The following is a 23,965-nucleotide window of genomic DNA, read 5'->3' as shown; positions in this document are numbered from 1 at the left end:
TGACAGATGCTCTTTTATTTCCAATTTTTGTCAGTATTTATAAATTTGAGTTTTGAGTCACCGTTCCGCTCTAGTTTAGATTTATGATGTTTGTTTTATCTGAAAGGTTTTTTTTTCTTTCTTTTTTTTCGTTTTTTCCAAAAACAAGGACATAAAAAGGTCTTGTGCAAGAAAACAGTGATGTCATAGCTAATCCTGCTAAAATGGTTTGAAATGTACAGATAAAAAAAAAAAAAAGAAGCTACATTTTACTATGATTTAATGACTATGATCTTCCAGAGTGAGCCAAGTTTGGTGTATTTAGTTAGAATTCACATCCTTTCTGTGCTTTGGAACATAAAACTTGAAACTTCATCTGCTTGACTGATTCCATCAGTGTCAGTTCCAGCAAGCTTCCTCTCGGTGGCAGTGTTGCATTAGTCTGGTCCTTTTCTTCCAGAGCGGCCGCTCTGGAGCAGTTCAAGTCCCTGGGTGCCGAGCCCCTGGAGGTGGACGTGAAGGAGTCAGGAGACGGCCATGGCGGTTACGCTAAGGAGATGTCCAAGGAGTTCATCGAGGCAGAGATGAAGCTGTTTGCCAAGCAGTGTTTGGATGTTGACATCATTATCACTACTGCGCTTATCCCCGGTACGCACACCTGCAGCATTCATTTCACTCCCTTTCCATCTCATCTTCCGCTTTTTCCATCACATGCCCTCTTTGGCATGTACTCTTGCAGATAATAAGTCTTGTGGTGTTTGCACATGCTCTTATTTTTCCATTTGACTTTTTAAAGGAAGAGTTCTGCCAGAAATTTGGATTTTACTCTTTATTTACTCAGCCTTATGTTGTTACAAACCTATGTGCTGTATTTTTTTTATTTTATTTTTTTCTATGAAATGCATGCAAGAATTTTTTTTTTTCTTTAGGGTTCATAGGCTGTCAAGTTCAGAAGGCCCAAAAAGCAGCATAAAGTAGTCCATATGTCTCTATATTGGGTATAATATTGGCTATATTCTAAGCCTTTTGAAGATTTATGAAAGCTTTTAAGTCAAAATTGACTAGTTTCCTTCACGTTTACTGTTGCTCTACAAGGAAATATGATGTCCAACCTGTTATTGATGTCTAACCTGCATCATAGACGCAGGGGTAAATCACCACTGGCAATATGGGATTTTAATAAAGGTTGGCTGTTTATTTATTTATTAATAAATCGATCAGACTATTCTTAAGCGAATATACAAAAATGTGGAAAAAGTACAGTCTGTAGTTTTCACAAAAGCCCTGGAGCTGTTGAAAGTCTTTTGCTGACAAATAAACAGGGATATTTTTGTGCAGATGGCAAGAAAAAAAAACATGCATCTACTGTCATTGTAACAATACAAAGCTGTTTGAAAATTCGTGAACTTACTATTTAAGAGCTGCAGCAGAGGTGAAGCTTATCATTGCATGACTTCATTTTGGTCTCTCCATCACAAATCTATTGTTTGATTTCAAGACTTGGAATATGGCAAACAAAACTTGTGGACTACTTTTATGGTGCTTTTATAGTGCTTCCTTGTCCATTTTGGAGCTTGTCAGTCTCAAGTCATGATGAACAGTGGAAAAAATTATGATGGAGGTGGGGGAGGAGGAGTTGCCTTGTATGTTTGTAACATCATGAAACAAATTCGACTGACTCATCTAGAAGAGGAAGAGCATGAAGATTTGTGGGTCTGGTTACGTCCCGGTCATCTTCCTCGAGGGTTAAGTTGTATTATTGCTACTGTGTTATATTTTCCACCACGCTCTTCTGCATCAGCCCAACCTGATTTACTAATCTCACAGTATATGGATCGTTGTCTCAGATATATTGAATGTAACTATCAGCAGGCTGCAATTGTCATACTTGGTGATACAAATAAATGTCATCAGTTTTCGTCGACTAAAACTAGACGAAAATAGTCATGGATAATTCTGACTAAAATAAGACTAAAATGCTCAGACTTTTAGTTTACTAAAACTTGACTAGACTAAAAAGAGTATGAACGTGACTAAAACTAATAAAAACTAAAATAACAGCTTCACAACAAAGACTAGACTAAAACTAAAATTAAAACAGGCCGCCAAAAACAACACTATTCTTAAGTTCATTTTGTAGCTTTTCATGGAAAAATAATGACATTTTGGTTTAAAAGTACATGAGGGTGAGTAAATGTCAATTTTAAGTTTACTTTTTAACTATTCTTTTAACCGTGATCCTGGTTTATCTCAGGATCCTTAAGTTGATACTTGTATGACTTCTGCTGGCATTTGAAAAGAGAAACAGATTACCCGACATTACTAATTACGTACAGCGTAATTACCTATTTAACAGCTCTGTGGCTGCAGATGTGCTTCATGTTTATTTGAAGCATGTTTTGTCTTAATCTCCATGACTGAAAGCTAATAAAAATCAGGTGTCTATAACAGAGAATGTTTATGAAGTTTCCTGAGTGACATAAGGGTTGTTTTGTGTCGCTCTTGCTTTAGATTGGCAGAGAGTTTTTCCAGTTTGTGTTGCTTGTTCAGTACCGCTGGCATTTGAAGTCAGTTCCTGTGACTCTTGCATGCTTGTGCACACTCCTGGTGTTAACTCCAATGTTATTTTATTTTCATCTCTGAAGCCATGAAGCCACCAGTTGGACTTGTTGTACACTAAATACCTGGCAGTTTTTAGCATGCTCAGATTGGTAAAATGCATGTAGTCTGTTCCACTTTTATCAGAATAGCGTTTTTCTTTTAAAACCAACAAGCCGCAAAACAGCTTATCAGTATATTAGGTTGCACGGATAAAAGGCACATCAGAGGAGCCTTATTAAATGCATATCAGTCATGGTTTTGGTTTACCAGTCTCACTGTGCTGAAATTATTATGCAGGTCGGAAGGCCCCTGTGCTGATTACTAAGGAAATGGTGGAGACCATGAAAGATGGTTCAGTGGTGGTGGACCTGGCTGCAGAAGCTGGGGGCAATATTGAGACCACAGTTCCTGGAGAACTCTCCGTTCACAAAGTGAGTACACTGCAACAGAACAACAACTTGGGGGTCTTGCATGAGCTTCATGTGTTTGTCAGGAACATTCAGGGGTCAATAAGGTATTTTTTTATGTTTTATTCAGGATTAATGTATTTAGACTTAGCAAGTGACATGAAGACATTTCACTTATTTTTTATTATGCAAACAGATATACTATTTACAGGTGACAAATCAATTACAAAATAACCAAGGTCAACAAAACATACATGACAGCCAACATGGTGTGTGTGTGTGTGTGTGTGTGTGTGTGTGTAACTGGGTGTGGGGGGGTGGAAGTATATAAACAAAGGAACATGTACAAAAGTACAACAGACATGGCAATAGTAGAAAACAATAATAGTAAAAATAATGATGACAATAATAATAAAGATGATAATAATAGCATTAATAACAAAAATCGGAGAACATTTCAAATTTTAAAGACTTGGATTTAAAAAAAAACAAACAAAAAAAAAACAATTATAAACATTCTATTTCAATTAAATGCTGTTCTTTTAAACATTTTAATTTACATGGATTTGGATTAAAAAGTCTGCCAAATGCAAAGCGTTGTTAGAGTTGTGCTTCAGTGTTTGAGCTACAGGAATGTGAACTTTCTATTCATCAAAGAATCTTTAAAAATGTATCACTGTTACCACAAAGTTATTAAGCAGCAAAATTGTTTTCAACATTGATAATAATAAGAAATGTTTCTTGAGCAGCAAATCAGCATATTAGAGTGATTACTGAAGGACGATGTGACACTGAAGACTAGAGTAATGGCTGATGAAAAATTCAGCTTTCTAATGATATATTAAAATTGAAAAATCTAATTGTAATTATATTTCACAATTACCATTTTATTGTGTTTATAAATGCAGTATATAGTATAAATAAATTAAGAAACGCAGCCTTGGAGAACATAAGAGACTTCTTTCAAAAACATTACAAAATCTTACCAACCGAAATCTTTTGAATGTGGGTGTATATTCACATGTTTGTCTGTCTTATTTCATTAAATGTATTTCTGTACGTTCCTGTAGGGTGTGATCCACGTTGGCTATACTGATCTTCCCAGTCGCCTCCCGACTCAGGCCAGCACATTATACTCAAACAACATCATCAAACTCATCCGTGCCATCAGCCCGGACAAGGAAGTCTTTCACTTTGACGTCAAAAACGAGTTTGATTACGGCACAATGGACCATGTCATCCGAGGTTCAGTAGTTATGCAGGTAAACTATTTTTTGATTATTTTATTTTATTTTGGACATAGACATTTGTGTTGCATGTTATAGGTCACATCCTAAATCAGTAAAACTTTTCTTTCAATTATATAGAAAATTTCACACTCAAACATCTAGCAAAATCATGCTTTTTAAAATAAATTGTTTTAATTGCATTTGTGCAAAGTTGGAGAAGGCAACATATCCCACTTTAAGATTTGTGATTGACTCGTATAAGGAAAAATATGAAAGTAAATTTACATAATATTAGCAACTATTTTTTTATATTGCTTGTGTATGTGTAATTGAAACGAGTAAATTTAATCCATTTTGTTATACCATAATATTGGTGAAATAAGCATCGAAGTTGTTTTGTGGACTTGTTGTGCATGTGTTCTCCATGGATACACTAAAGTTTAACAAATACAAAAATGCATAAGATGATGTTTTATCCAGTCTGGCTGTTGACCTAAAATGAGTTTGACACCCCTGAGCTTAAAGGATGTGAGCCGTTTGAAATTTATGATTCAATATCTCTCTGGCACTCATTTAGCTTTCAAGGAGTTGAGTTGTGGTGTTATTTGAATTCTGGCTCTCACTCTCTCTGTCTGTCTGCAGGACGGAAAAGTGCTTTTCCCTGCACCACAACCTAACAACGTCCCAGTGGCAGCACCTCCAAAACAAAAGACTGTCCAGGAGCTGGAAAAGGAAAGGGCAGCTGCCATCTCGCCCTTCAGAGCCACCCTCACCACAGCTGGGCTTTACAGCGGAGGTAAATCACAGTCCGGCTGCCCTCCCTGCCTTCCTCTTCCCGTCGGATCTCTCCAGGTCCCCCCTGGGGTTAATATGAAAGCGGCTTCCCGTGTGTTTTAAGAGGAAGCGACCGCTGCATTGGTGGTCTCTGACATTGAACTATGTTAATAAGGTTGCCGTGTACGTTTAAAGCGGCCCCCCTTTATTGCCTTTGAGATTAATCCAATTTTTATTTTCTTTCTTTTATCCACTTAACAATCTGCATTGCTAAGAAATTCCAAAAATAGCAGCTCCCCTGTTTGGCCGCTTTGTCCCAAGATGTGATTAGACTCCAAAGCCCCGCTAAACTAAACGGCACACAAATGAATTCTATTGGTTGCAGACGCCTGAGGACCACTTGTGTGAGGAGAGGCAACTTTGGCTTCACATCAAAGCGCTCACTTCCTCACTCAGACAAGCCGCAAATGCAACTCGCACGTAAATAAACACCGGCTGATAAACAAACATGCAAATGAGATCTTCCTGCCCTTTCATGGTTTTCCTGTATCTGTATGAGCTTAGGTATAGGGAATCCTGACTTGCTCGGAAGGCCGAAATCACTGCCTTTTGAAATCGCGATTGGTCACCTAATTGCGGCACAAGCTGTTTTATTTTCCACATCACCTTGGCCCGTTCTGGCATCTGAATGCCAGGAACCTGGGATGATAAAATGGTAGTTGTGTTGCTCCTTCCCTCCTGCTGTGTATGTCTGTCATGGCATGGTGTTGAGGTTTTCTTACTCACAAATGGCAAATGGCTGGTCTGTGAGTTGGCAATACCAAAAGGCCTATTAATAAGACCACTGGAAATAATAACAATATTATAAAAATAAATATAAAAATATTTATTTTTTATTTATAACTATAATACTAGTATTTTTTGTTATTTATTTATAAATAAGTAAACTAGTGCTGTCAAATGATTAATCGCGATTAATTGCATCCAAAATAAGTTTTTGTTTACATAATATATGTATGTGTACTGTGTATATTTATTATGTGTATGTATAAATATACACACATTCAGTATATATTTTGAAAATATTTACATGTATATACATTTATATTCTTATATTTTATATTATATAATATATAATATAAATAATATATAATATATTATTTAATATATAAAAACAACATATTTTTCTTAAATATATACATGCATGTATTTGTATTTATATATACATTATAAATATACACCGTACACACACATATTATGTAAACACAAACTTTTACTTTGGATGCGATTTAATCGCAATTAATCGTTTGACAGCACTAAAATAAACCAACTATGAAATCTTATATATTTACCAAAAAGTAGTTATGGGACTTTTTTCCCAGCTTAATGCACATTTATTTTTAACTTTGTAACATTTTAAAATTTAATGAGTCAGTCAGCAAATGTTCCCTATATTAGAGTTGAGGTGGCAAGTGTACATGACCCACAGCAATGTTGATGTTTTGAGAGGATTATGGGATGTATAAACAGGACCCATTGCCCCTGGCACTCGGCTGATTTGTCTGTGCAGTAAAGCAGTCAAATTACCTTTACTGAAAAACAAACCTATAATGTTTGACATCTTGTTATTTCTACTCAGGTCTGGCTTCAGCGATCGGTCTTGGGTTGTGTGCTCCCAATGCTGCTTTCACTCAGATGGTTACAACCTTTGGCCTGGCGGGAATTGTGGGATACCACACCGTATGGGGCGTCACTCCTGCTCTTCACTCCCCACTTATGTCTGTTACAAATGCCATTTCTGGTAAGTTAGTAAATCAAAGTGCACAACCAGAGTGAAAGTAATTGCTAAACTTAAATCCCCCGGCTCTTATTGCATTGTGTTGCCTTCTTGAGCATCAGTAAATGTTTTCACCTTTTGTAATAGTTGTGTATGAGTCCCTCAGTTGTCCTCCGTGTGAAAATATGGATCCAGTCACTTTTGGATAGGGTTCAAATATGCAGAAGATGCTGGAAAACCAAATAATGTGCAGGAGCTGGAGGATTTTTCTGAAGAACAGCAGGCAGTTGAACTGCTCAGGACCATCAAGGGACTCATGAACAACTATCACAAAATATAAAAACAGCCGTGGATCATCCAGGAAATGACACATAGTTTTAAGATTCAAGAGTATATACATTTTTGAATGGGGTCGTTTTTATAAATTCAGTTATTATTTTGTCTTGTGGAGTATATGTAAACATCTGTTATGTGAAATAGCTTATTAAGGACAGTACTAAATAAAAAATAACATGCAATTTTCATGATCCCTCTTATTTTGTTTCAATTATTAACATTTTGCACATTCTGCAAGGGGCATGTAAACTTATGAGCGCAGATAGATAGATAGATAGATAGAAACTATTGAAATTTCTGATATTAAATTTTAAAATGTCACAGGATCTCATTTTTTCCTCAAGCACAGGTCATCAAAGTGCCTTTTCTTCATCTGAGTTTCCCCTACGGAGGGCTCTCAAGTGGGTGTGAATTACCCACTTGCTTTAATAGGCAGAAACTGTCACATAATTTTTTCTTCCCGCCCTTGAGTTAGCGTCTGTGATGGGCCGACATAGCCCACCCGTTAAGTGGCGAATTCAGCTCTTCATTAGTCTAGACTTAATGTCCCAGGGTTCAGCGGTCTTCAGAAGGCCACGCTGTCATCAGCCAGGCAGATCAAGGATGCTTCTGTGCTTCGTTAAGCTTTTATTCATTTCTCTCAGCAGGCTGAGAAACCAGGAAAGGTTTCATTATTTTTAACACCACCAAGTCCTTGGTGGTCTGCATTAAAGAGTCCTTTATGTCAAGAGAGCTATAAACTTCACATCAAGAGTGTGGGGAATCAACTGAAGCAATTAGTTTGCCTCGACCTACTGCACACTTCCTGTGAATTACTTTATTAGTCTTGTAGAGACAGTCTCTTGCTTTTCTTTGTTGTATTTGAGTATGAGGTGTTATATATTTGACACTTATTGAACTGTGTCTTTCACAGGCCTGGAAATGTGAGCGAGTTGGAATTCGCTTCTTTCAGTGCCAGAAGTAATGAAGCTCTCACAAAAGTGACTGAGACGTTAAGCCACCAATGTGGAATTTCTCATTCTCATTGAAAGTGTGGGAGAACTTTTCCAGAAGCATAAAGTTACTCTTTTGCTCCTGGTGGAGTAGAGTTCCTCTCTTGCTCTTTAATCTACCTGAAACTGGTGAATCAGAATGACTCCACATCGCTTGATATGAACGTTTGAACATCACCTGATCCAAGGAATGTTTACTGATGAACTTGGGCTATTAGATTTTGGTTTTGGGTCCATTTGGGCGACGTGGTGGTGACCTAATGGATGTGTCATTGCTTAAACCAGCCCTGCTTTCCAAACATATCGTCGCTTTAGTCTCCATGATCACAGAAAGTCCGAAATATTATCCAGCCATTAGAACAACAGCAATCCGTGTGTGGATTTCGAGCAGACTCCGGCATCTTTCATTTTCATCCAAGGGTTTTATTTTACAGATATCCAGACCTTTGCATGTCTGGGTGCGTGTGTGGCGGTTCGTGCCTGTGTAGGTTTACAAGTCGTCTGTTGCGTTTCCTGCAGTGTTGTGGTAGCGTGCTCTTGGCCTGCGAGCTGGTCTGTGATCAATTGTTACTTCAGAATTACAAAGTGAGAGGAAATGCTTACCAACAGTTACACACTCCATTGACTTAAGATACCGCTAACTATCAGGGCCACCTCAGGTTTGGTCAGTCGAGTCAATGCCGCGGAAGCATTTGAAAACGATTAAAGAGGTGATGGTTATCAGATTTCCCTTGGGGATGCCAGTGTTGTCCTCATTAATTCCCGATCAAAATGAGTTACAAACGACTTGTTTTGAGTGCTGAGAGTGCTGTGCCGGCATCAAGCATATTACGTAAGATTTCTAGTGGAATTGTGCTTTATTAGAGGGGAGAAATGACTGGAACGGTGGTCATAAGCCTCGTTTTTCTCGCTTGATATAGTCACTTGGCAAATTGTCAAAAATATTTATCCATATATGCTTTATTAGTTGGCATGGATGTAGTGATTACATCTGGCTCAAATTCTGATGAAATGCTAATTTCTGTTTATGTAGTTTATGTAGTATCTAGTAAATAAAGTGTAGTAGCTGTTATCAGCATCTGCATTGTTACAAAAATATTTAATTTTAATTAAAGTACATTTTTATTTAAAAAAAATTATTTATTTATTCCATTCAAAATTAGTGGTGTATTCTGATAAAATGTGAATTTTGTAATTAAACTTTATTTTAAAAAATTAATTTCAATTATTTGAATTTTATTTTTAAAAAATTTAAATTTGTATTTTTTCAGCCATTCAAAATGAGTGATGCATTCTCATGAAATGCTATTTTTTTGCAGTCAACATGTATTGTTAATCTCTCATTATTAGTGTAGTAGCTGTTATCGGCACCAAATATATTTTTTTCAATTTTATAAAAAAAAAACCTTTATAAAATCTAAATATAAGACGAAATAGTTTTTTTTTTAATGAACTATAATTACAATTAACTACTATTTCAATATTTCTTACAATTTTATGTAAAAAAAAATAATTTAATTATATTAATTAAACTGCATATTTATTTATTTATTTATTTATTTATTTATTCATTCATGCCATTCAAAATTGGTGGTGTATTCTGATAAAATGTGAATTTTTGCAATCAAACTTTATTTTAAAAATGATTTAAAATTATATGAATTGTATTTTTTAAAAGTTACACATTCTTTCCTTCAAACTTAGTGACGTATCTCATGGAATGCTATTTATTGCAGTCAACATATATTGCAAATCTCTCATTATAGTTTAGTAGTTGTTATCAGCACCCTATTTTATTTTAAAAAATAACTTTATAAAATCTCAATTTAAGGCAAAATTGTTTTTTAAAATTAAAATATAATTAAAATGAATTACTATTTAAATCCATTTTATGTATTTATTTTAAATTAAGATGATTTTATTTCAAGAACTACATTATTTGAATTGAAAGCATTTTTTTTAATTAAAATATTACGAAATGTATTACAGTTTAAATACAATTTATTTTTTGTTTGTTTGTGAAAATAACATGGATGCCGTGTGTTTTCAGGTTTGACTGCTGTTGGTGGGCTCTCCCTCATGGGTGGCGGATTACTTCCTAGCTGCACGGCCGAGACCCTGGCCGTACTGGCTGCTTTCATCTCCTCTGTCAACATCGCCGGTGAGTGCACTGAACACACGATCTGTACCTGCCAACAGCGAAAGGCAAGATAAAGCATTGCTAAAATATCGGAGGCTGAAAGTCGAGTAAGATTACAGATGCAAGCAGTTGAGGGCTCTGTACTCGGGCCGCTCGCTGCCCTCTGGCTGCCCTGCATCTTGTGTTCGTGAGAAGAGTGGTGTATTCCGTTCCTTCCAGGTGGAATAGTTTAGTCCGTCAAACCTCACACCTGAAGCAGGAAATGTCAGTGCAGCAGTTATGCTTCAAAGAGCCTCGGTCATGTCATAAATCAGGCTCTGCTCAAAACCAACCAACAGGGCCATTAAGGAGGAAAAGGGGAAAAAGTGGCTTGGAGTGGGCAGTTGGCCAAAATGCCATCCTGAATCCAATGACCCCTTCATTCTACGTCTTAGTATGGTTGGCCAAGGCGCCAGTCCAGGTCAGAGGGTGTGTTAGTGATTTAATGGCATGCTACTAGGCTTTTACATTTTTCATCATGCTACAATAACAGCTTTTTGATATGTGTTCCAGCACACATAAAGTGTCTGAATTTATATATTTATCTTCTCAGAAGGCAGGTGTTTAATTTCAGTTGAAAGATGGTTTTTGTTATTTCCATTCCTCATACACGGCGTTTCGTCCCGCAGTCCCATTACCCATAAACCTTAGAGTTAGAAATATGGACATTCTGGTCGCTTTTTCCTATCCTCTTTTCGACCGTTTTTATTGTTACAAGTGCATGCAGGGAAAAAATAACAATTGCCCTTTCCAATTTAATTTTAATAAAAGACAAGGAATTTATGGTGAACCTGCTCCATTAATGACAGGAATGAAAACACATTTTATTCTTTGGCCCTGACTGTAATGTCTGGATATCCTTCACATTTAATTGTGGGAAAACGGAACGTTCTTTCTAATGCTGTATACATTGTGTTCAACCGTCTAAGTGCATTTACTTCTGAGTTTAAATATTTCACCGGGATCCTCAGAGGAACAGGTCACTAAGGTTTGAGTGAAACTGGATATCCGTCTGAGTTTCGAATGAAAATCTTTGGTTTGGTAATCGTCCTAGTAAGTTGCTTAGCTAGGACGGTGTAAGCCAGGAAAATGAATGTAAATGCAATCACATGGCGGTTAAAAAATACTTCGCTAATGAGCAGCAGATGAGTGACTCCCGCCATTCTTCATGGCATCCTTCTGCAACTCAATTAGGACATTTTACACATTTAAGTGACTTGATGTTTAAAAAATATAGTTTATATCAAGTGAATAATTCAATTTATTGATATTAATTTAAAATTAATGCTGGAAAAATTAAGCTTAGTACACAGATGTAACGTTGACAATATTGTCCTGTGTTTATACTGTGTTTTTACTAATATTAATACTACTATATATTTTTTTGATCAGGTGGTTTCTTGGTTACTCGGAGGATGTTGGACATGTTCAAGCGGCCCACTGATCCTCCAGAGTACAACTACTTGTATCTTCTTCCTGCTGGTTTGTTTGTTGGGGGTTATGGGGTCGCTCTTCAAAGCGGCTACAACATTGAACAGGTAAGACTGCATTACTTTATTAGTTTATTGCAATTCTTCTGCACCATTTGTATTATGGACATGGATTTTGCCTCAAATCATGCAACTTCTTAAAGTGCTTTGGTTCGAACTTACACTTTTCAAAATGGCAGATGATAACAGACAGAAAAGTTGCATATAGTTACAGTGAAGACCGTTTTAAAATTATTACAAATTATTGTTAATTGAAAAAGCTGAAATATAAAAAATTAAATATAAGATGGAAAAACTTAAGCTTGTTTATTTCATTTAGTTGTCAACATTTTTTCATTTTTTATTTACATTTAAGTATTAAAACTATGCATTAGTATTTTAATACAATTAAAATTAATTCATTTAATTTTAAAATAATTAATAAAAAATTATTAAAATTAATAAATTAAGGCTGTTAAAGGGGTCATATGATGTTGCTAAAAAGAACATTGTTGTGTATTTGGTGTAATGCAATGTGTTTATGCAGTTTAAGGTTAAAAAACACATTATTTTCCATATAATGTACATTATTGTTTCTCCTCTATGCCCTGCCTTTCTGAAACGCGTCGATTTTTACAAAGCTCATCGTTCTAAAAAAGCGAGGTGTGCTCTGATTGGCCAGCTATCCAGTGCGTTGTGATTGGCCGAATACCTCAACTGTGATGCCGTCTCCCAGCAGGACGAGACTCAGTCCAGCTGCTCTGCTCGTGCACATCACATCATTGGTTCTCTTTTAGCAGTTCAGTCAATATACTGTTAGGAGTAACTGAATAACTCGGGATATTGGTTTATTTTGCGTCAGAGGGAGTGTCAGGCACGTTTATAAACCGAACAACTTAAGTAATTTGTAGGTTAGTGCGTACTGGAGATGCAAACAGTTTCAAATGATTCAGTTCGATTTGGTAAACTGGTTCGACCAGTTCACTAAGAAGATCCGGTTAAATAGAGTGAGAATAAAAGTTACGCCTTCTTTCTTTGCGTGAATATTTGGGCGGCGTTATGCAAATCTTCCCACATCGTGAGGTAGACATGTGGGGGCGTGTTAGAACGAGCCATTTTAGGTAGGTGTGATTGACTCAACTTTTATAAAGAATATCTCTGGAAAATCTTTGGATTTGAGACTTTAGTCTTTGCAACTTTACAGATCTTCTTTATGCACCAAGAGCTTGTAACACTCCAAAGAGAAAGGAAAAATTTAAATCGCATCATATGACCCCTTTAACAATAATAATAATGACAAGCTCATAAATTAAACTAAACTTAAAATCAAAACTGGAAATAAATATATATAATACTAAAAAAACACTGGTTGAAGGAGGGACAAAATCTTGTGACCAGAATATCAAAGATGCGTAGCAACATGAAAAATTCAGCTCGGAACATCATAGTAACTTCCTGGCCACGGTGAAAATCTAGTAATATACTGTAGTTGTTCTATAGAGAAATGGATTCTGAAGGATCTGTTTCCTCACTTCCTGTAAACCTTCTCTTTGTGTGCAGATGATGTACTTGGGCTCCGGGTTATGCTGCGTGGGGGCTCTTGCGGGTCTGTCAACCCAGTCCACGGCCCGTCTCGGTAACACCCTGGGTATGATCGGAGTGGCCAGTGGCATTGCCGCCACTTTCGGAGCGCTGAAACCTTCTCCTGAGCTCATGGCACAGATGAGTGCGGCCATGGCGGTGGGTGGCACTGCTGGTGAGTACACTTGTGTGCTTGTGTCTGCATGCATTTCTTCTTTAGTCAGTGGCCTTTGAACCTCCAAGTGTGTGAATGTAAATGGTAAATAACCTTGTGATTTCCCCGCAAAACCAGGTAATGGTCATCAGGTCGTGTGAGTCACACAGCACGGTATCACGCTTTGTAGCCAGTCATTTCTAATCTAAATTGCTAATTATTCCTGGAAACCTGCTGGAATGTAGTTTAAACCGTCCCGACCAGCCCCAGAAGTCTGCTTGATTCCAGATGCTTCCACCCTGAGGTCTCAGCCTGCCCCAAACATGTCCCCCACACACCCTTACCCCAACCTGCGCTCCAGATTCACATCAACACACACCTCTTTATCGGCTGTGACCCGTTTACCAGCAGGCCTGAGTTCCCCTTTGTTGTTCGCAGGTTTGGCCATTGCCAAGAAGATCCAGATCTCGGACCTGCCACAGCTTGTCGCCGCTTTCCACAGTCTGGTGGGTTTGGCGGCCGTGCTCACCTGCGTGGCAGAGTACATGGTGGAGTATCCACACTTCGCAACCGATCCTGCGGCCAACCTCACTAAGATTGTGGCCTACCTGGGGACCTACATCGGTGGAGTCACCTTCAGCGGATCTCTGGTGGCTTATGGCAAACTGCAAGGTCCTGCTTGTTTGGTTATATAATAACAATTAAAGGGATAGTTCAGTAACACTTTAGTATAGGGACCAATTCTCACTATTAACTAGTTGCTTATTGGTATGCTTATTAGTATGCCTATTATTAACATATTGCCTGTTTATTAGCATCAATAAAGCACATATTCTGCATGTCTATATTCTACATCCCTAATCATACCAATACGAAAACTTAACAACTACCTATATTAATGATTAATCGATAGTCGATCGTTAATTCTCCCGACGATCGACTAAGAACATTTAATCGAATGCCCATCCCTACTACCTAACTAACTATTAAGCAGCAGCAAATTAGGAGTTTGAAGCAAAAGTCGTAGTTAACGGTTCATTAATTGCGAGAATTGGACCTTAAACTAAAGTGTGACTGATAGTTCACCCGAAAGTGATAATTCTGTCAAAAATCAGTCACCTTGATGTTTCAAACCAGTATGACTGACCTTTTTTTGTGGAATACATAAGATATTTTGAAGAACAGTTTTTGTCCATACAATGAAAGTCAATAAGGCCCAGAGACACTTTTTTCAACATAATCTTTTGTGTTCACAAGCCATTCAGGTTTGGAACAAAATGAGTGCGTAAATGATGACAGATTTTTTATTTTTGGGCAAACAGAAACACTGTTTCTGTTTTGTGTCCGTTTTAAACAGTTCTCTCAATTTTTTTAGTGAAAAAAAATCTGTTTTTTCCTGATAAAGTTCCAGTTTTGAATGAATGAATGATGTTGCATTTATATAGCGCTTTATTGTGTATTGTTGTACACACAAAGCGCTTTACAATCATGTGTGGGGGTCTCTCCTCAACCACCACCAGTGTGCAGCATCCACTTGGATGATGCGACGGCAGCCACAGTACAATGGCGCCAGGGTGCTCACCACACACTAGCTACAGGTGGAGAGGAGAGAGAGTCATAGAGCCAATGAAGTGGATGGGGATTATTAGGAGGCCATGATAGACAAAGGCCAGAGGGGCAATTTGGCCAGGCCTCTTTACGAGAAGTGCCATGGGATTTTTAATGACCACAAAGAGTCAGGACCTCGATTTAACGTCTCATCCGAAAGACGGTGCTTTTTGTTCCCTGCTTAGCTTCAGTGGGCAACCAGTCTTGGGCTGCAGGGTGATATGGCTGTGGCATATTTTTAATTATAATAATATTACATATTAATAATATGTTTATAGGGATGCACAATTTGGCTGAAAAACCTAATTTATTATATCACTATAATTAATAATAATAATAACAATAATAATAATTGTTATTAAATACAAATATTAAATGAAATATTCCTGTTATCATTACTGTTATACTAACTTTCCAAGTGAAGCGTTTTTAATAGTAATAATAATAGTTTTAATTTTTCTGTACAATTGTTTGTTCACTTTCAAAAGTTAAACCATTGAGCTTTTATTTTGGACGAAAACCCTAGTGAGCCCTTAACTTCTCTTTTGACAAGTGCATTTACTGCGAACTGAACTGCTCTGAGATACTAAAAAACACAGGATCATGAGCTGATCACATGTAAAAGAACACAGTGCTTCCACGCTTCACTCTCACATATGCAACGCATATATTTAATTATTTAAATCAAGGCTTTTGAGTTTGATATTTGCACTAGGGTTATTGTGGTTTTGTTTCATTTCTGTTTATCGTGCAGCCCTGTTAGGAATCTCAGTGTCGTGGATCTAGGTCCTGCTTGTCTGGTGCGGCTCTGTTTGTTAACTCACAGGCCCACCGGTGCCACACATGCCTCATGTTTAAAGCTTGGCCAGGCGGAACCTCTCAGAATTTGGCACTAATTAGTCCCTCCGCCCCCCAGTCATTTTCCACTTGTCCCTCAAAGCTGGAACGCATTATCTTCAGGAGCTTTCCCATTCCTCCACCACTACCACCGCTCTGAAGCCTGCAGGCCTACACTGATAAAGCAGATTAGAAGTCTCATTTTTATCCTTGTGAGTTTTTCTTTTCGCCTAAAAGAGGGGCCAGTGTAGAGTACTGTTCATAATCGCCCAATCCAACTGTATCGCTATCTTGTTACGCAGCAGATGCTGAAGAATTATTGATTCAGCTCCTACTGATTTTTTCCTGTGCACACATACTTGTCTCGCGCTGATGATATGTCTTGTACATATATTATTATAGTTTACAGAGCGCTAGCAGCTGCCTAAAGTGCACTTTAACAACATGACATGCAGTTGTGTACTTTCGTTTAAAGCACAACTCAAACAAGCTTCTCGTTTCCAAGATCCAAGAAGTTCTCACCCTAATTTTATTTCACTCAGCGTGTTCCCAAAGAGCACATGGTGTCCGGCGTATGTGCTAACCCACTTTTTGTGTTGCTCTTCTCACTTGACTTCCTCCTCGTGCAGGTCTCCTGAACTCCGCTCCCCTTATGCTTCCTGGTCGTCATGCGCTGAACGCTACCCTCATGGCAGCCAGTGTGGGCGGCATGATCCCCTACATGCTGGATCCCAGCTATACCACTGGCCTGACCTGCCTGGGCTCCGTGTCTGCACTCTCTGCCGTCATGGTAAGGGATTCACAGTCTTCCAAAATGTTATTTTTATTTATTTTTTGGCCAGATTATCTTTTATTAATTTCTTGAGTGTTTTTGGGTGGTTTAGATGTGTTATTTTTTTTTTTCTTTGTTTTGTTTTGTTATTTTTTGTTATTTTTCTGTTGTTGTTGTTTATTTATTTATTTATATAAAATAATCATTTGAAATTAGCATTGTTTGGGCCATTGGCCAAAATGTTTAACTTAATTTCTTTCTATTATCAATAATAATAATAATAATAATAATAATAACAGTTTTTAAATATGTATGGTCTGAACTCCTTTTTATTATGCATTTTTCTGGGAAATTATGCAGATAAATTGTAATGAGGAAGAAAACATGCTTTTTGCATTTTTCCAGTCTCTGTTGTATGTGTGTATATATATTTATGTAAACATACAGTTTAGCCATTAAAATGTGCACAATTTAAAACACTGACTTGCATCGTATTTACTCTCAATTCATTAAAAAACGTAAGATGTGCACTATCCATTGACAAGCAGGGCTCCAGACTCATTCTTCCCACTGGTCGCTCTTTTGCGACTGACTTTCTCAGTTGGTTGCACAAGCACATGATTTGGTCGCAATATTTTATTTTTTTATTTTTTTGCGCTACAACATGGGATTAATCAATGCATGCTGATGAACTTTTATAATAGTTTATAGTTATATGGAAACGAAAGGGGTTAACATTCAACCCGTTCTTTTTCATCAGTATTATTATTTGTGATTTGAATTTTGTGAACGGGAGTTCTGCTTTTGTGGTGTTATGATCTGGGCTTCGGACGCTTTCACTTTCGAATTTGTGATCTTGTTGTCACGTTTTATAAGAAAAGGAATTGTCTGTTTTGCTTACATACATCTACACACCTTTCACTTTTTAAGACTAAAACAAAAGATGGATTCATTGTTGTTCTTAATTAAAAAGCACATCAACAATAAAACGGTAAGATACAATGACAAACTAGCTTACAACGTTAATTATCAAAAACGAATAAGATGAGGCATGGCAAACACCACATGCTGTATTATATACCAACTAATAACTTACAGAACGTTTAGCAAACACTGAGGAATCAAATAAAAAAGAGCCTCCATAACGTGAGGTAAACAGCAAAGATAACAGGCTTTTCAAAATGAAAACAAAGAGAAAAGTAAAACTAAACTTGCTGTCGGTGACAGTGCTTGCATGTTTTTTCTCTGGTTTAAGAAACGGTCTTTTATTTTTAAGCCTACTTTCGCTTGAAAACCATCCATCGTTTCCTCAATATTCGTGTCATTTTTGCTGCGCGCAGCTTCGCGCTCGTGCTGACGCGGAGAGTATAAACCAGGCTCTACACTCGAAGCGCTGCGCAGTTCAAACGAGTAGCGCGGTTTCGTTATGCTTTCAGTTTCGTTTGCCGTTTGATGTTTCTCAAATGCAACAGAAATGGCAGCGCTTATGAGTTGAAGAACGCAGTGGTCACGCCAGTGCAACCGCTCACAAAATGTAGTCGCACAGGTAGAAAAAATGGTTGCAGGACATTTGGTCGCAGTCTGGAGCCCTGACAAGACTGTAGATTTGGAAGAGATGCTAGGAGGAATCAGCATGTTAAAATGTCCAAATATGACATGATCCATCAGCCAATATATTGGTCTACCTCTATCTTAAGTAGTGACCGTTGTTTATAAAATTACACATTTGGTTAGTATTCCACTTACTGGTGGTATGAGGATGTGGAGATTAAGATTTTGAATGAGGTCAGAGATTGAAAAGGTTGTGTGCAACTATAGCCTATACAACTTTGTTCAGCCTTTCAGAACAGCATGACATAGGTAAACGCTGCAGCTCATGAAACCCAAATTCCTTTGGCTTTAGTTTTATTTATTTATTTTATATAATCCATAAGAGCACACCACCATATGATGACAGATAGAAGTAAACCACAATCATGAAATTTCAAGGGAAGGCTTTTGGAGTCCTGGTAAACATTGGCGTCATTGGGCTTTCATCATTTGTCAATAATCAGGAAGCTGACATTTTTATACAGCTCCTTTTACCTCCATAAAGATAAACAATCACCTGCAGTATGGTGTCTGGCTCTTTTTACAGTGATTATTCTTCAAGTCTCCGTCTTTCTACTTGTTCGTAGATATTTTTTTACATGATGCATGGTAGCTGGCTTTGTTTAGGCCTGTTCCCTGAGGAAAGTACATTGTTTAATAATACGGGGATGATATCACGGACGAGTGAAACGAATACTGTGTTTTGACAAACACCTCATGCCTTAATTGAAGCCCATTGCAACCAAATCTGTGTGAAATATGTTGCTCTGGCGTGCACTATCACATTTCCTATTTGCATCATCACCCAGTGTGCAAATGAACAGACTCGTTTTATAAAAATGAACCGTGTGTACAATGCTCATACCTCAGGCTTGTGATTTTCCTTTTGGTGGACATTCTTGATGGAATCGAGTTACTGTTGCGCTTTACTCACGTGTCATTACCGTAACCTTTGATCGCCACCCTTTTTTTCTCTCTTTGACCCTCTTTCTGACCCCGCTTTTCGTTTTCTTTGTAGGGCGTGACCCTGACAGCCGCCATTGGAGGGGCCGACATGCCTGTGGTGATCACAGTGCTAAACAGCTATTCCGGCTGGGCCCTGTGCGCTGAAGGCTTCCTGCTCAATAACAACTTGTTGACTATTGTGGGTGCCCTCATTGGCTCTTCCGGAGCCATCCTCTCCTACATCATGTGTGTGGTAAGTTCACAGTCTCAGAGTTCCACCTCTTTTATGAAGTAGTTTTGTGCTTAATATTGTATTTGGAATGGTGAATGGTGGTTGTCATTAGTCTTAAAAACTAACAGTGGCAAGGTTTTCTCCAGCCCACAAACTCTAAATATTAATTCAAATAGTATGTATTCTTTTAATGAAACACACACACACACACAATTTAAAATTATATTATTTTAAATGTATATATGAATGTACACTACCAGTCTACCAGTTTTTTAGTTTATTTGATCAACAATACAGCAAATGTTGTGACATTGGTAGTACACTTTTAAAATAATTTGCAATTTTAATTTATTTCTGTGAAGACTCAGTCTTCTCTTGATCCTTCAGAAATCATTCCAGTATACAGATTTGGTGCTCAAGAAACATTTCTTATTAAACAATTGTGCGGCTTAATATTTTGTGGAAACCATGATATTTTGTAGAATAAATTTCCTTAGTGTCACTTTTGATCAATTTAATGCATTTTTTGATTTCTTAAAAGTTTTGAACTGTAGTGTATAATATATATCTAAAACTTTTCATTATTTTAGGTCAGATTAGAAACCAGATGTTCTCAAAGTGGAAAACCCAGTGACAACTCACAATACTTCACATTTATGCAAAATAACTCTGCCTTATTGAAATATGTTATTTACTATATTTTCTGTTGATTCTAATAGTAATTTTATGGTTTACATTTCCGTTATGACTTTAAAATTAGCAAATAATTAGTTCTGACCTGTGGATCAATTCATTACACAGACTGTTATCAAACCTGTAAAAGGTCATTTTAAATCATTTGTGCATAACCTAATTAATATTGGATTACAGAACACGTGTGCAAGTCTAAGGCCCCGTTTACACTAGTGCGTTTTCGTTTTAAAACGTATAACTTTTGCTACGGTTACACTTGTCATTTACACTAATCCGGCGTTTTCCACCCTCGAAAATGGAGACTTTTGAAAACGCTGCAGATCCTGTTTTAGTTAGAAAACTCTGGGGTTGCTTTTCAGTGTAAATGGACCAAAACGGAGACTTTTGAAAACGTATCGTTTACACTACTCTGGCGTTTTCGACCCTCGAAAACAGACTTTTGAAAACGCTGCAGACCCCGATTTAGTTTGAAAACTCCGGGGTTGCGTTTCAGTGTAAACGAACCAAAATGAAGACTTTTGAAAACGATGGCGTGGCTGCCCACATTCGCTCTGCATATTCTTGACGACCATGTAAACAATAACATCATGCTCATTATTGTACCCATAGATATGTATGGGTAGATTCCCCATTCGACCTCTCTAAGCACGTAGACGCATCCGCCATCTAAATAATAGGGAATCTACCTATACATATCTATGGTTGTACCTGCATGAATGGTCACGTGACATACGTTTTCGGTAGTGTAGATGGAGATCGTTTCTGAAACGCAGCGGAAACACCAGTGTAGATGAGGATCATTTTCATTTTAAAACGCACTAGTGTAAACGGGCCCTAAAACCTTGATCTCAAAGACTGGATGTTCCTGTTATAATGACTCCCATGGCATGCACCCCAGTGGGACTTGAGAATTCAACACCATGGTTTAGTTTTAAATTTTAAGTTTAGTTAAGACAAATGGTATTATTTTACATGTATCCACTTTAATTTTTTCCTTCACATGAAAATTCCACTTGAGTCATTTTGGCTATCTGGCTGGCTTGCTTAATATCCTGTAAATAATGTCTAAATGTTGTATGGACACATTTTCTTGACACAATCTTTTTTTTTATTCTGCTGAGAGGTGGTCTTCATAATCTGCAATCCTGATTTCCAAACTCTGGGTATTTTTTTTTCCTTGCTAGGCCATGAACCGCTCACTGGCAAACGTCATTCTGGGTGGCTACGGCACCTCATCCACCGGCACAGGCAAGCCCATGGAGATCACAGGTACCCACACTGAGGTCAATGTGGATCAGTCAGTGGAGATGATCAAGGAGGCTCAGAATATCATCATCGTTCCAGGTAATGGAGGCCCTTTGTAGCCTTGCACATCTGAAACTCTTCGTTTCAACTAGATCTGGAGCGAACCATCAACGACTTCAAACGATCCTTTATGTTATGTCTGTTAAAGCAACCTTGCTTCACCCCATTACATCACTGGTAATTTTCTGACCCCTCTTGTGCGGGATAAACCCCCCAGAATGCACCCTGAGGCCTGCTGGGGCTTGTTCTAAGGTGGTCTTGAATTCTAACTCGTTTTTTTTTTTTCACATTCATGTGCACTTTTTATCTGTCTGTTTGGGCTCGACTTCTCTTCTGCGTCTTTTTTTTTGCGGTTGGCCTCCCGTGGCATTGTTCGTGTGAGCCGAGCTATGGAGGGTGATGTCAGGTTTTCTCTTCTGGCAGGGTCACGCCACGTTTCGTTTACCCAGATACAGCTGACTGATTGAGCAGGATGTGTGTCAGATGAACTTTAACTGTGTTTACCTCAATACAAGTTCAGTTGGCAAATAAATATTTAGTCAGACTTAAATATTTTTCTGTGGCTGGTTCTTTGCATGGGCCTCCGTAATGGCCTTCAGCAATGGCAGCGACTTTCACGCTGCTTTGTTCTCCGCAACGCACTGTTTCATAGTTTTATAGTACGACAGCAGGTTGAGAAGATCAAGACCTTGGAGGCGACAGGACAGTGGAAAAGATGAGCGATAAGATGTGGGAATGTGAACAGAAAGAAAAGGAGAAACGATAATAAACAGCGCGGTCCAGAGTAAACAAGATTGCAGGGCCAAGCACAACAGAGACAGACCCTTTTATTTAAAACAAATGGCCGTCCAACAGGCTCTGAGGCATCCAGATTTTTCCCTCTTGACTGTTGCCTGTTTAGCCACTGCCAAGATGTCTGAGAAAGCGCTATGTTCACTGACAACAAAGGCCTGACTATCGTGAGCACTGTGGTCTGTTGGTATGAGGGATGAGAAATTTTTGCTCCAAATGGTAATCGAAATTTTAGGTTCAAACCGTATATTCCCCATCACTAGTCCTGCAATTCGCTATAGGGCCCAACAAAAAGTTTTTTGTTTGTTTGTTTTTTGTTTGCTTTTTTTGTTTTGTTCTTTTTCCCTTTTTTGATTTATTTGTTTAGTTATTTATATTATGTTTTTGTTTGCTTTTTGTTTTTTTCCTTTTTTGTTTTTAGTTTTCTTTTAGTTTTATTTTAGTTATTTGTTTTGTTTTTTTCTGTTTAGTTTTCTTTGTTTTGTTTTTATTGGCTTTTTGTTTTCTTCCCTTTTCCCTTTGTTTTTAGTTATTTATTTATTTTTCTGTTTTGTTTTGTTTGCTTTTGTTTTCTTTTCCATTGTTTATTTTAGTTGTTTTTGTTTTCTGTTTTTTTTTGTTTTCTTCCCCCTTTTTTTGAGTTTTTGTTTTGTTTTTTACATTTTACATTTATTCATTTAGCAGACGCTTTTATCCAAAGTGACTTACAATTGGGGAATACATCAAGCGATTCATCTTAAAGAGGCAAATAGACACCGGAAGTGCTCGTCATACCAAGTTTCAAGCATTGTTCAAATAAGTACAAGCTAGACAGAAAAAGATGAAAGAAAAGAGAAAAAGTTTTTTTTTTGTTTGTTTTTTTTTAGGATGAAGTCAGATAGTGACGAAAGAGATGAGTTTTCAGCGGTCGCTTGAAAATTGTCAGGGAATCAGCATTCTGGATAGGGGTTGGAAGATCATTCCACCAGCCAGGAACGGTAAACGAAAATGTTTTGGAAAGTGATTTTGTGCCTCTTTGTGATGGTACCACGAGCCGTCGCTCACTAGTGGATCTCAGACTTCTGGAGAGTAGTGTTAATTTTGTCAGCTATTTTCATTTTAGTCTTAGTCCCGGGCTAAAATGTCCTTGTTAGTTTTTATCATATTTAGTCAACCTTATCCTATTTAGTTTTAGTCAAGTTTTAGTCGACTAAAAGTCTCAACATTTTAGTCTAGTTTTAGTCGATGAAAACTTGACATTTTAGCAATAAGATTATTATGAATTAACCGTACTGCAGTATTAATTTTGGCAGCCATTTTTAATTTAGTCTTAGTCTTACTCAAATGTACATTTTAGTTATCATATTTAGACAAACTTGTCCTGTTTTTGTTTATTCAATGAAATATATGAGCATTTTAGTCAGGTTTTTTAGTCAATGAAATATTAGTCACATTTTCTTCATTCTGTATAATGGTTAAACTGATACAAATATTTTTTTTCTCAAAATTATAATCGTAATGATTGTTGTCATTTGAGAAATTTACTTTTGCATTTCAGGTATTGCACTTTCTCCAGTAAGCACAAATCAATAGAATGTGGACACATACATGGTGTATTTTACCTCATCTAGTGTACTGATTTTTTATAGTTTTTTTATTATATAAATCAACACCAAAGACTTATGCAATCTCTCTGTCTACATTATGAAAACAGCTAAAACAAACGAAAAATAT

At 37.4% G+C, this 23,965-nt stretch overlaps 1 protein-coding gene across 1 annotated transcript in view; it reads left to right on the top strand.

The window, feature by feature from the left end:
* Positions 1-23,965, top strand: part of LOC107681058 (NAD(P) transhydrogenase, mitochondrial-like) — a 54,281-nt gene that overhangs the window by 13,602 nt on the left and 16,714 nt on the right. Inside the window, exons 6-18 of the mRNA XM_016477209.1 lie at positions 280-296; positions 377-627; positions 2,878-3,011; positions 4,058-4,249; positions 4,859-5,012; positions 6,630-6,791; positions 10,146-10,256; positions 11,667-11,812; positions 13,304-13,499; positions 13,917-14,150; positions 16,553-16,713; positions 19,304-19,483; positions 21,340-21,499. Coding sequence (XP_016332695.1) covers positions 280-296; positions 377-627; positions 2,878-3,011; positions 4,058-4,249; positions 4,859-5,012; positions 6,630-6,791; positions 10,146-10,256; positions 11,667-11,812; positions 13,304-13,499; positions 13,917-14,150; positions 16,553-16,713; positions 19,304-19,483; positions 21,340-21,499 — 2,098 coding nt within the window. The remainder of the gene's footprint in view (positions 1-279; positions 297-376; positions 628-2,877; positions 3,012-4,057; positions 4,250-4,858; positions 5,013-6,629; positions 6,792-10,145; positions 10,257-11,666; positions 11,813-13,303; positions 13,500-13,916; positions 14,151-16,552; positions 16,714-19,303; positions 19,484-21,339; positions 21,500-23,965) is intronic.

Source organism: Sinocyclocheilus anshuiensis, unplaced genomic scaffold (assembly GCF_001515605.1).
Source record: "Sinocyclocheilus anshuiensis isolate Anshui unplaced genomic scaffold, SAMN03320099.WGS_v1.1 scaffold412, whole genome shotgun sequence".
Lineage (NCBI taxonomy): Eukaryota > Metazoa > Chordata > Actinopteri > Cypriniformes > Cyprinidae > Sinocyclocheilus > Sinocyclocheilus anshuiensis.
This window is presented reverse-complemented; position numbering and strand designations above follow the sequence as displayed.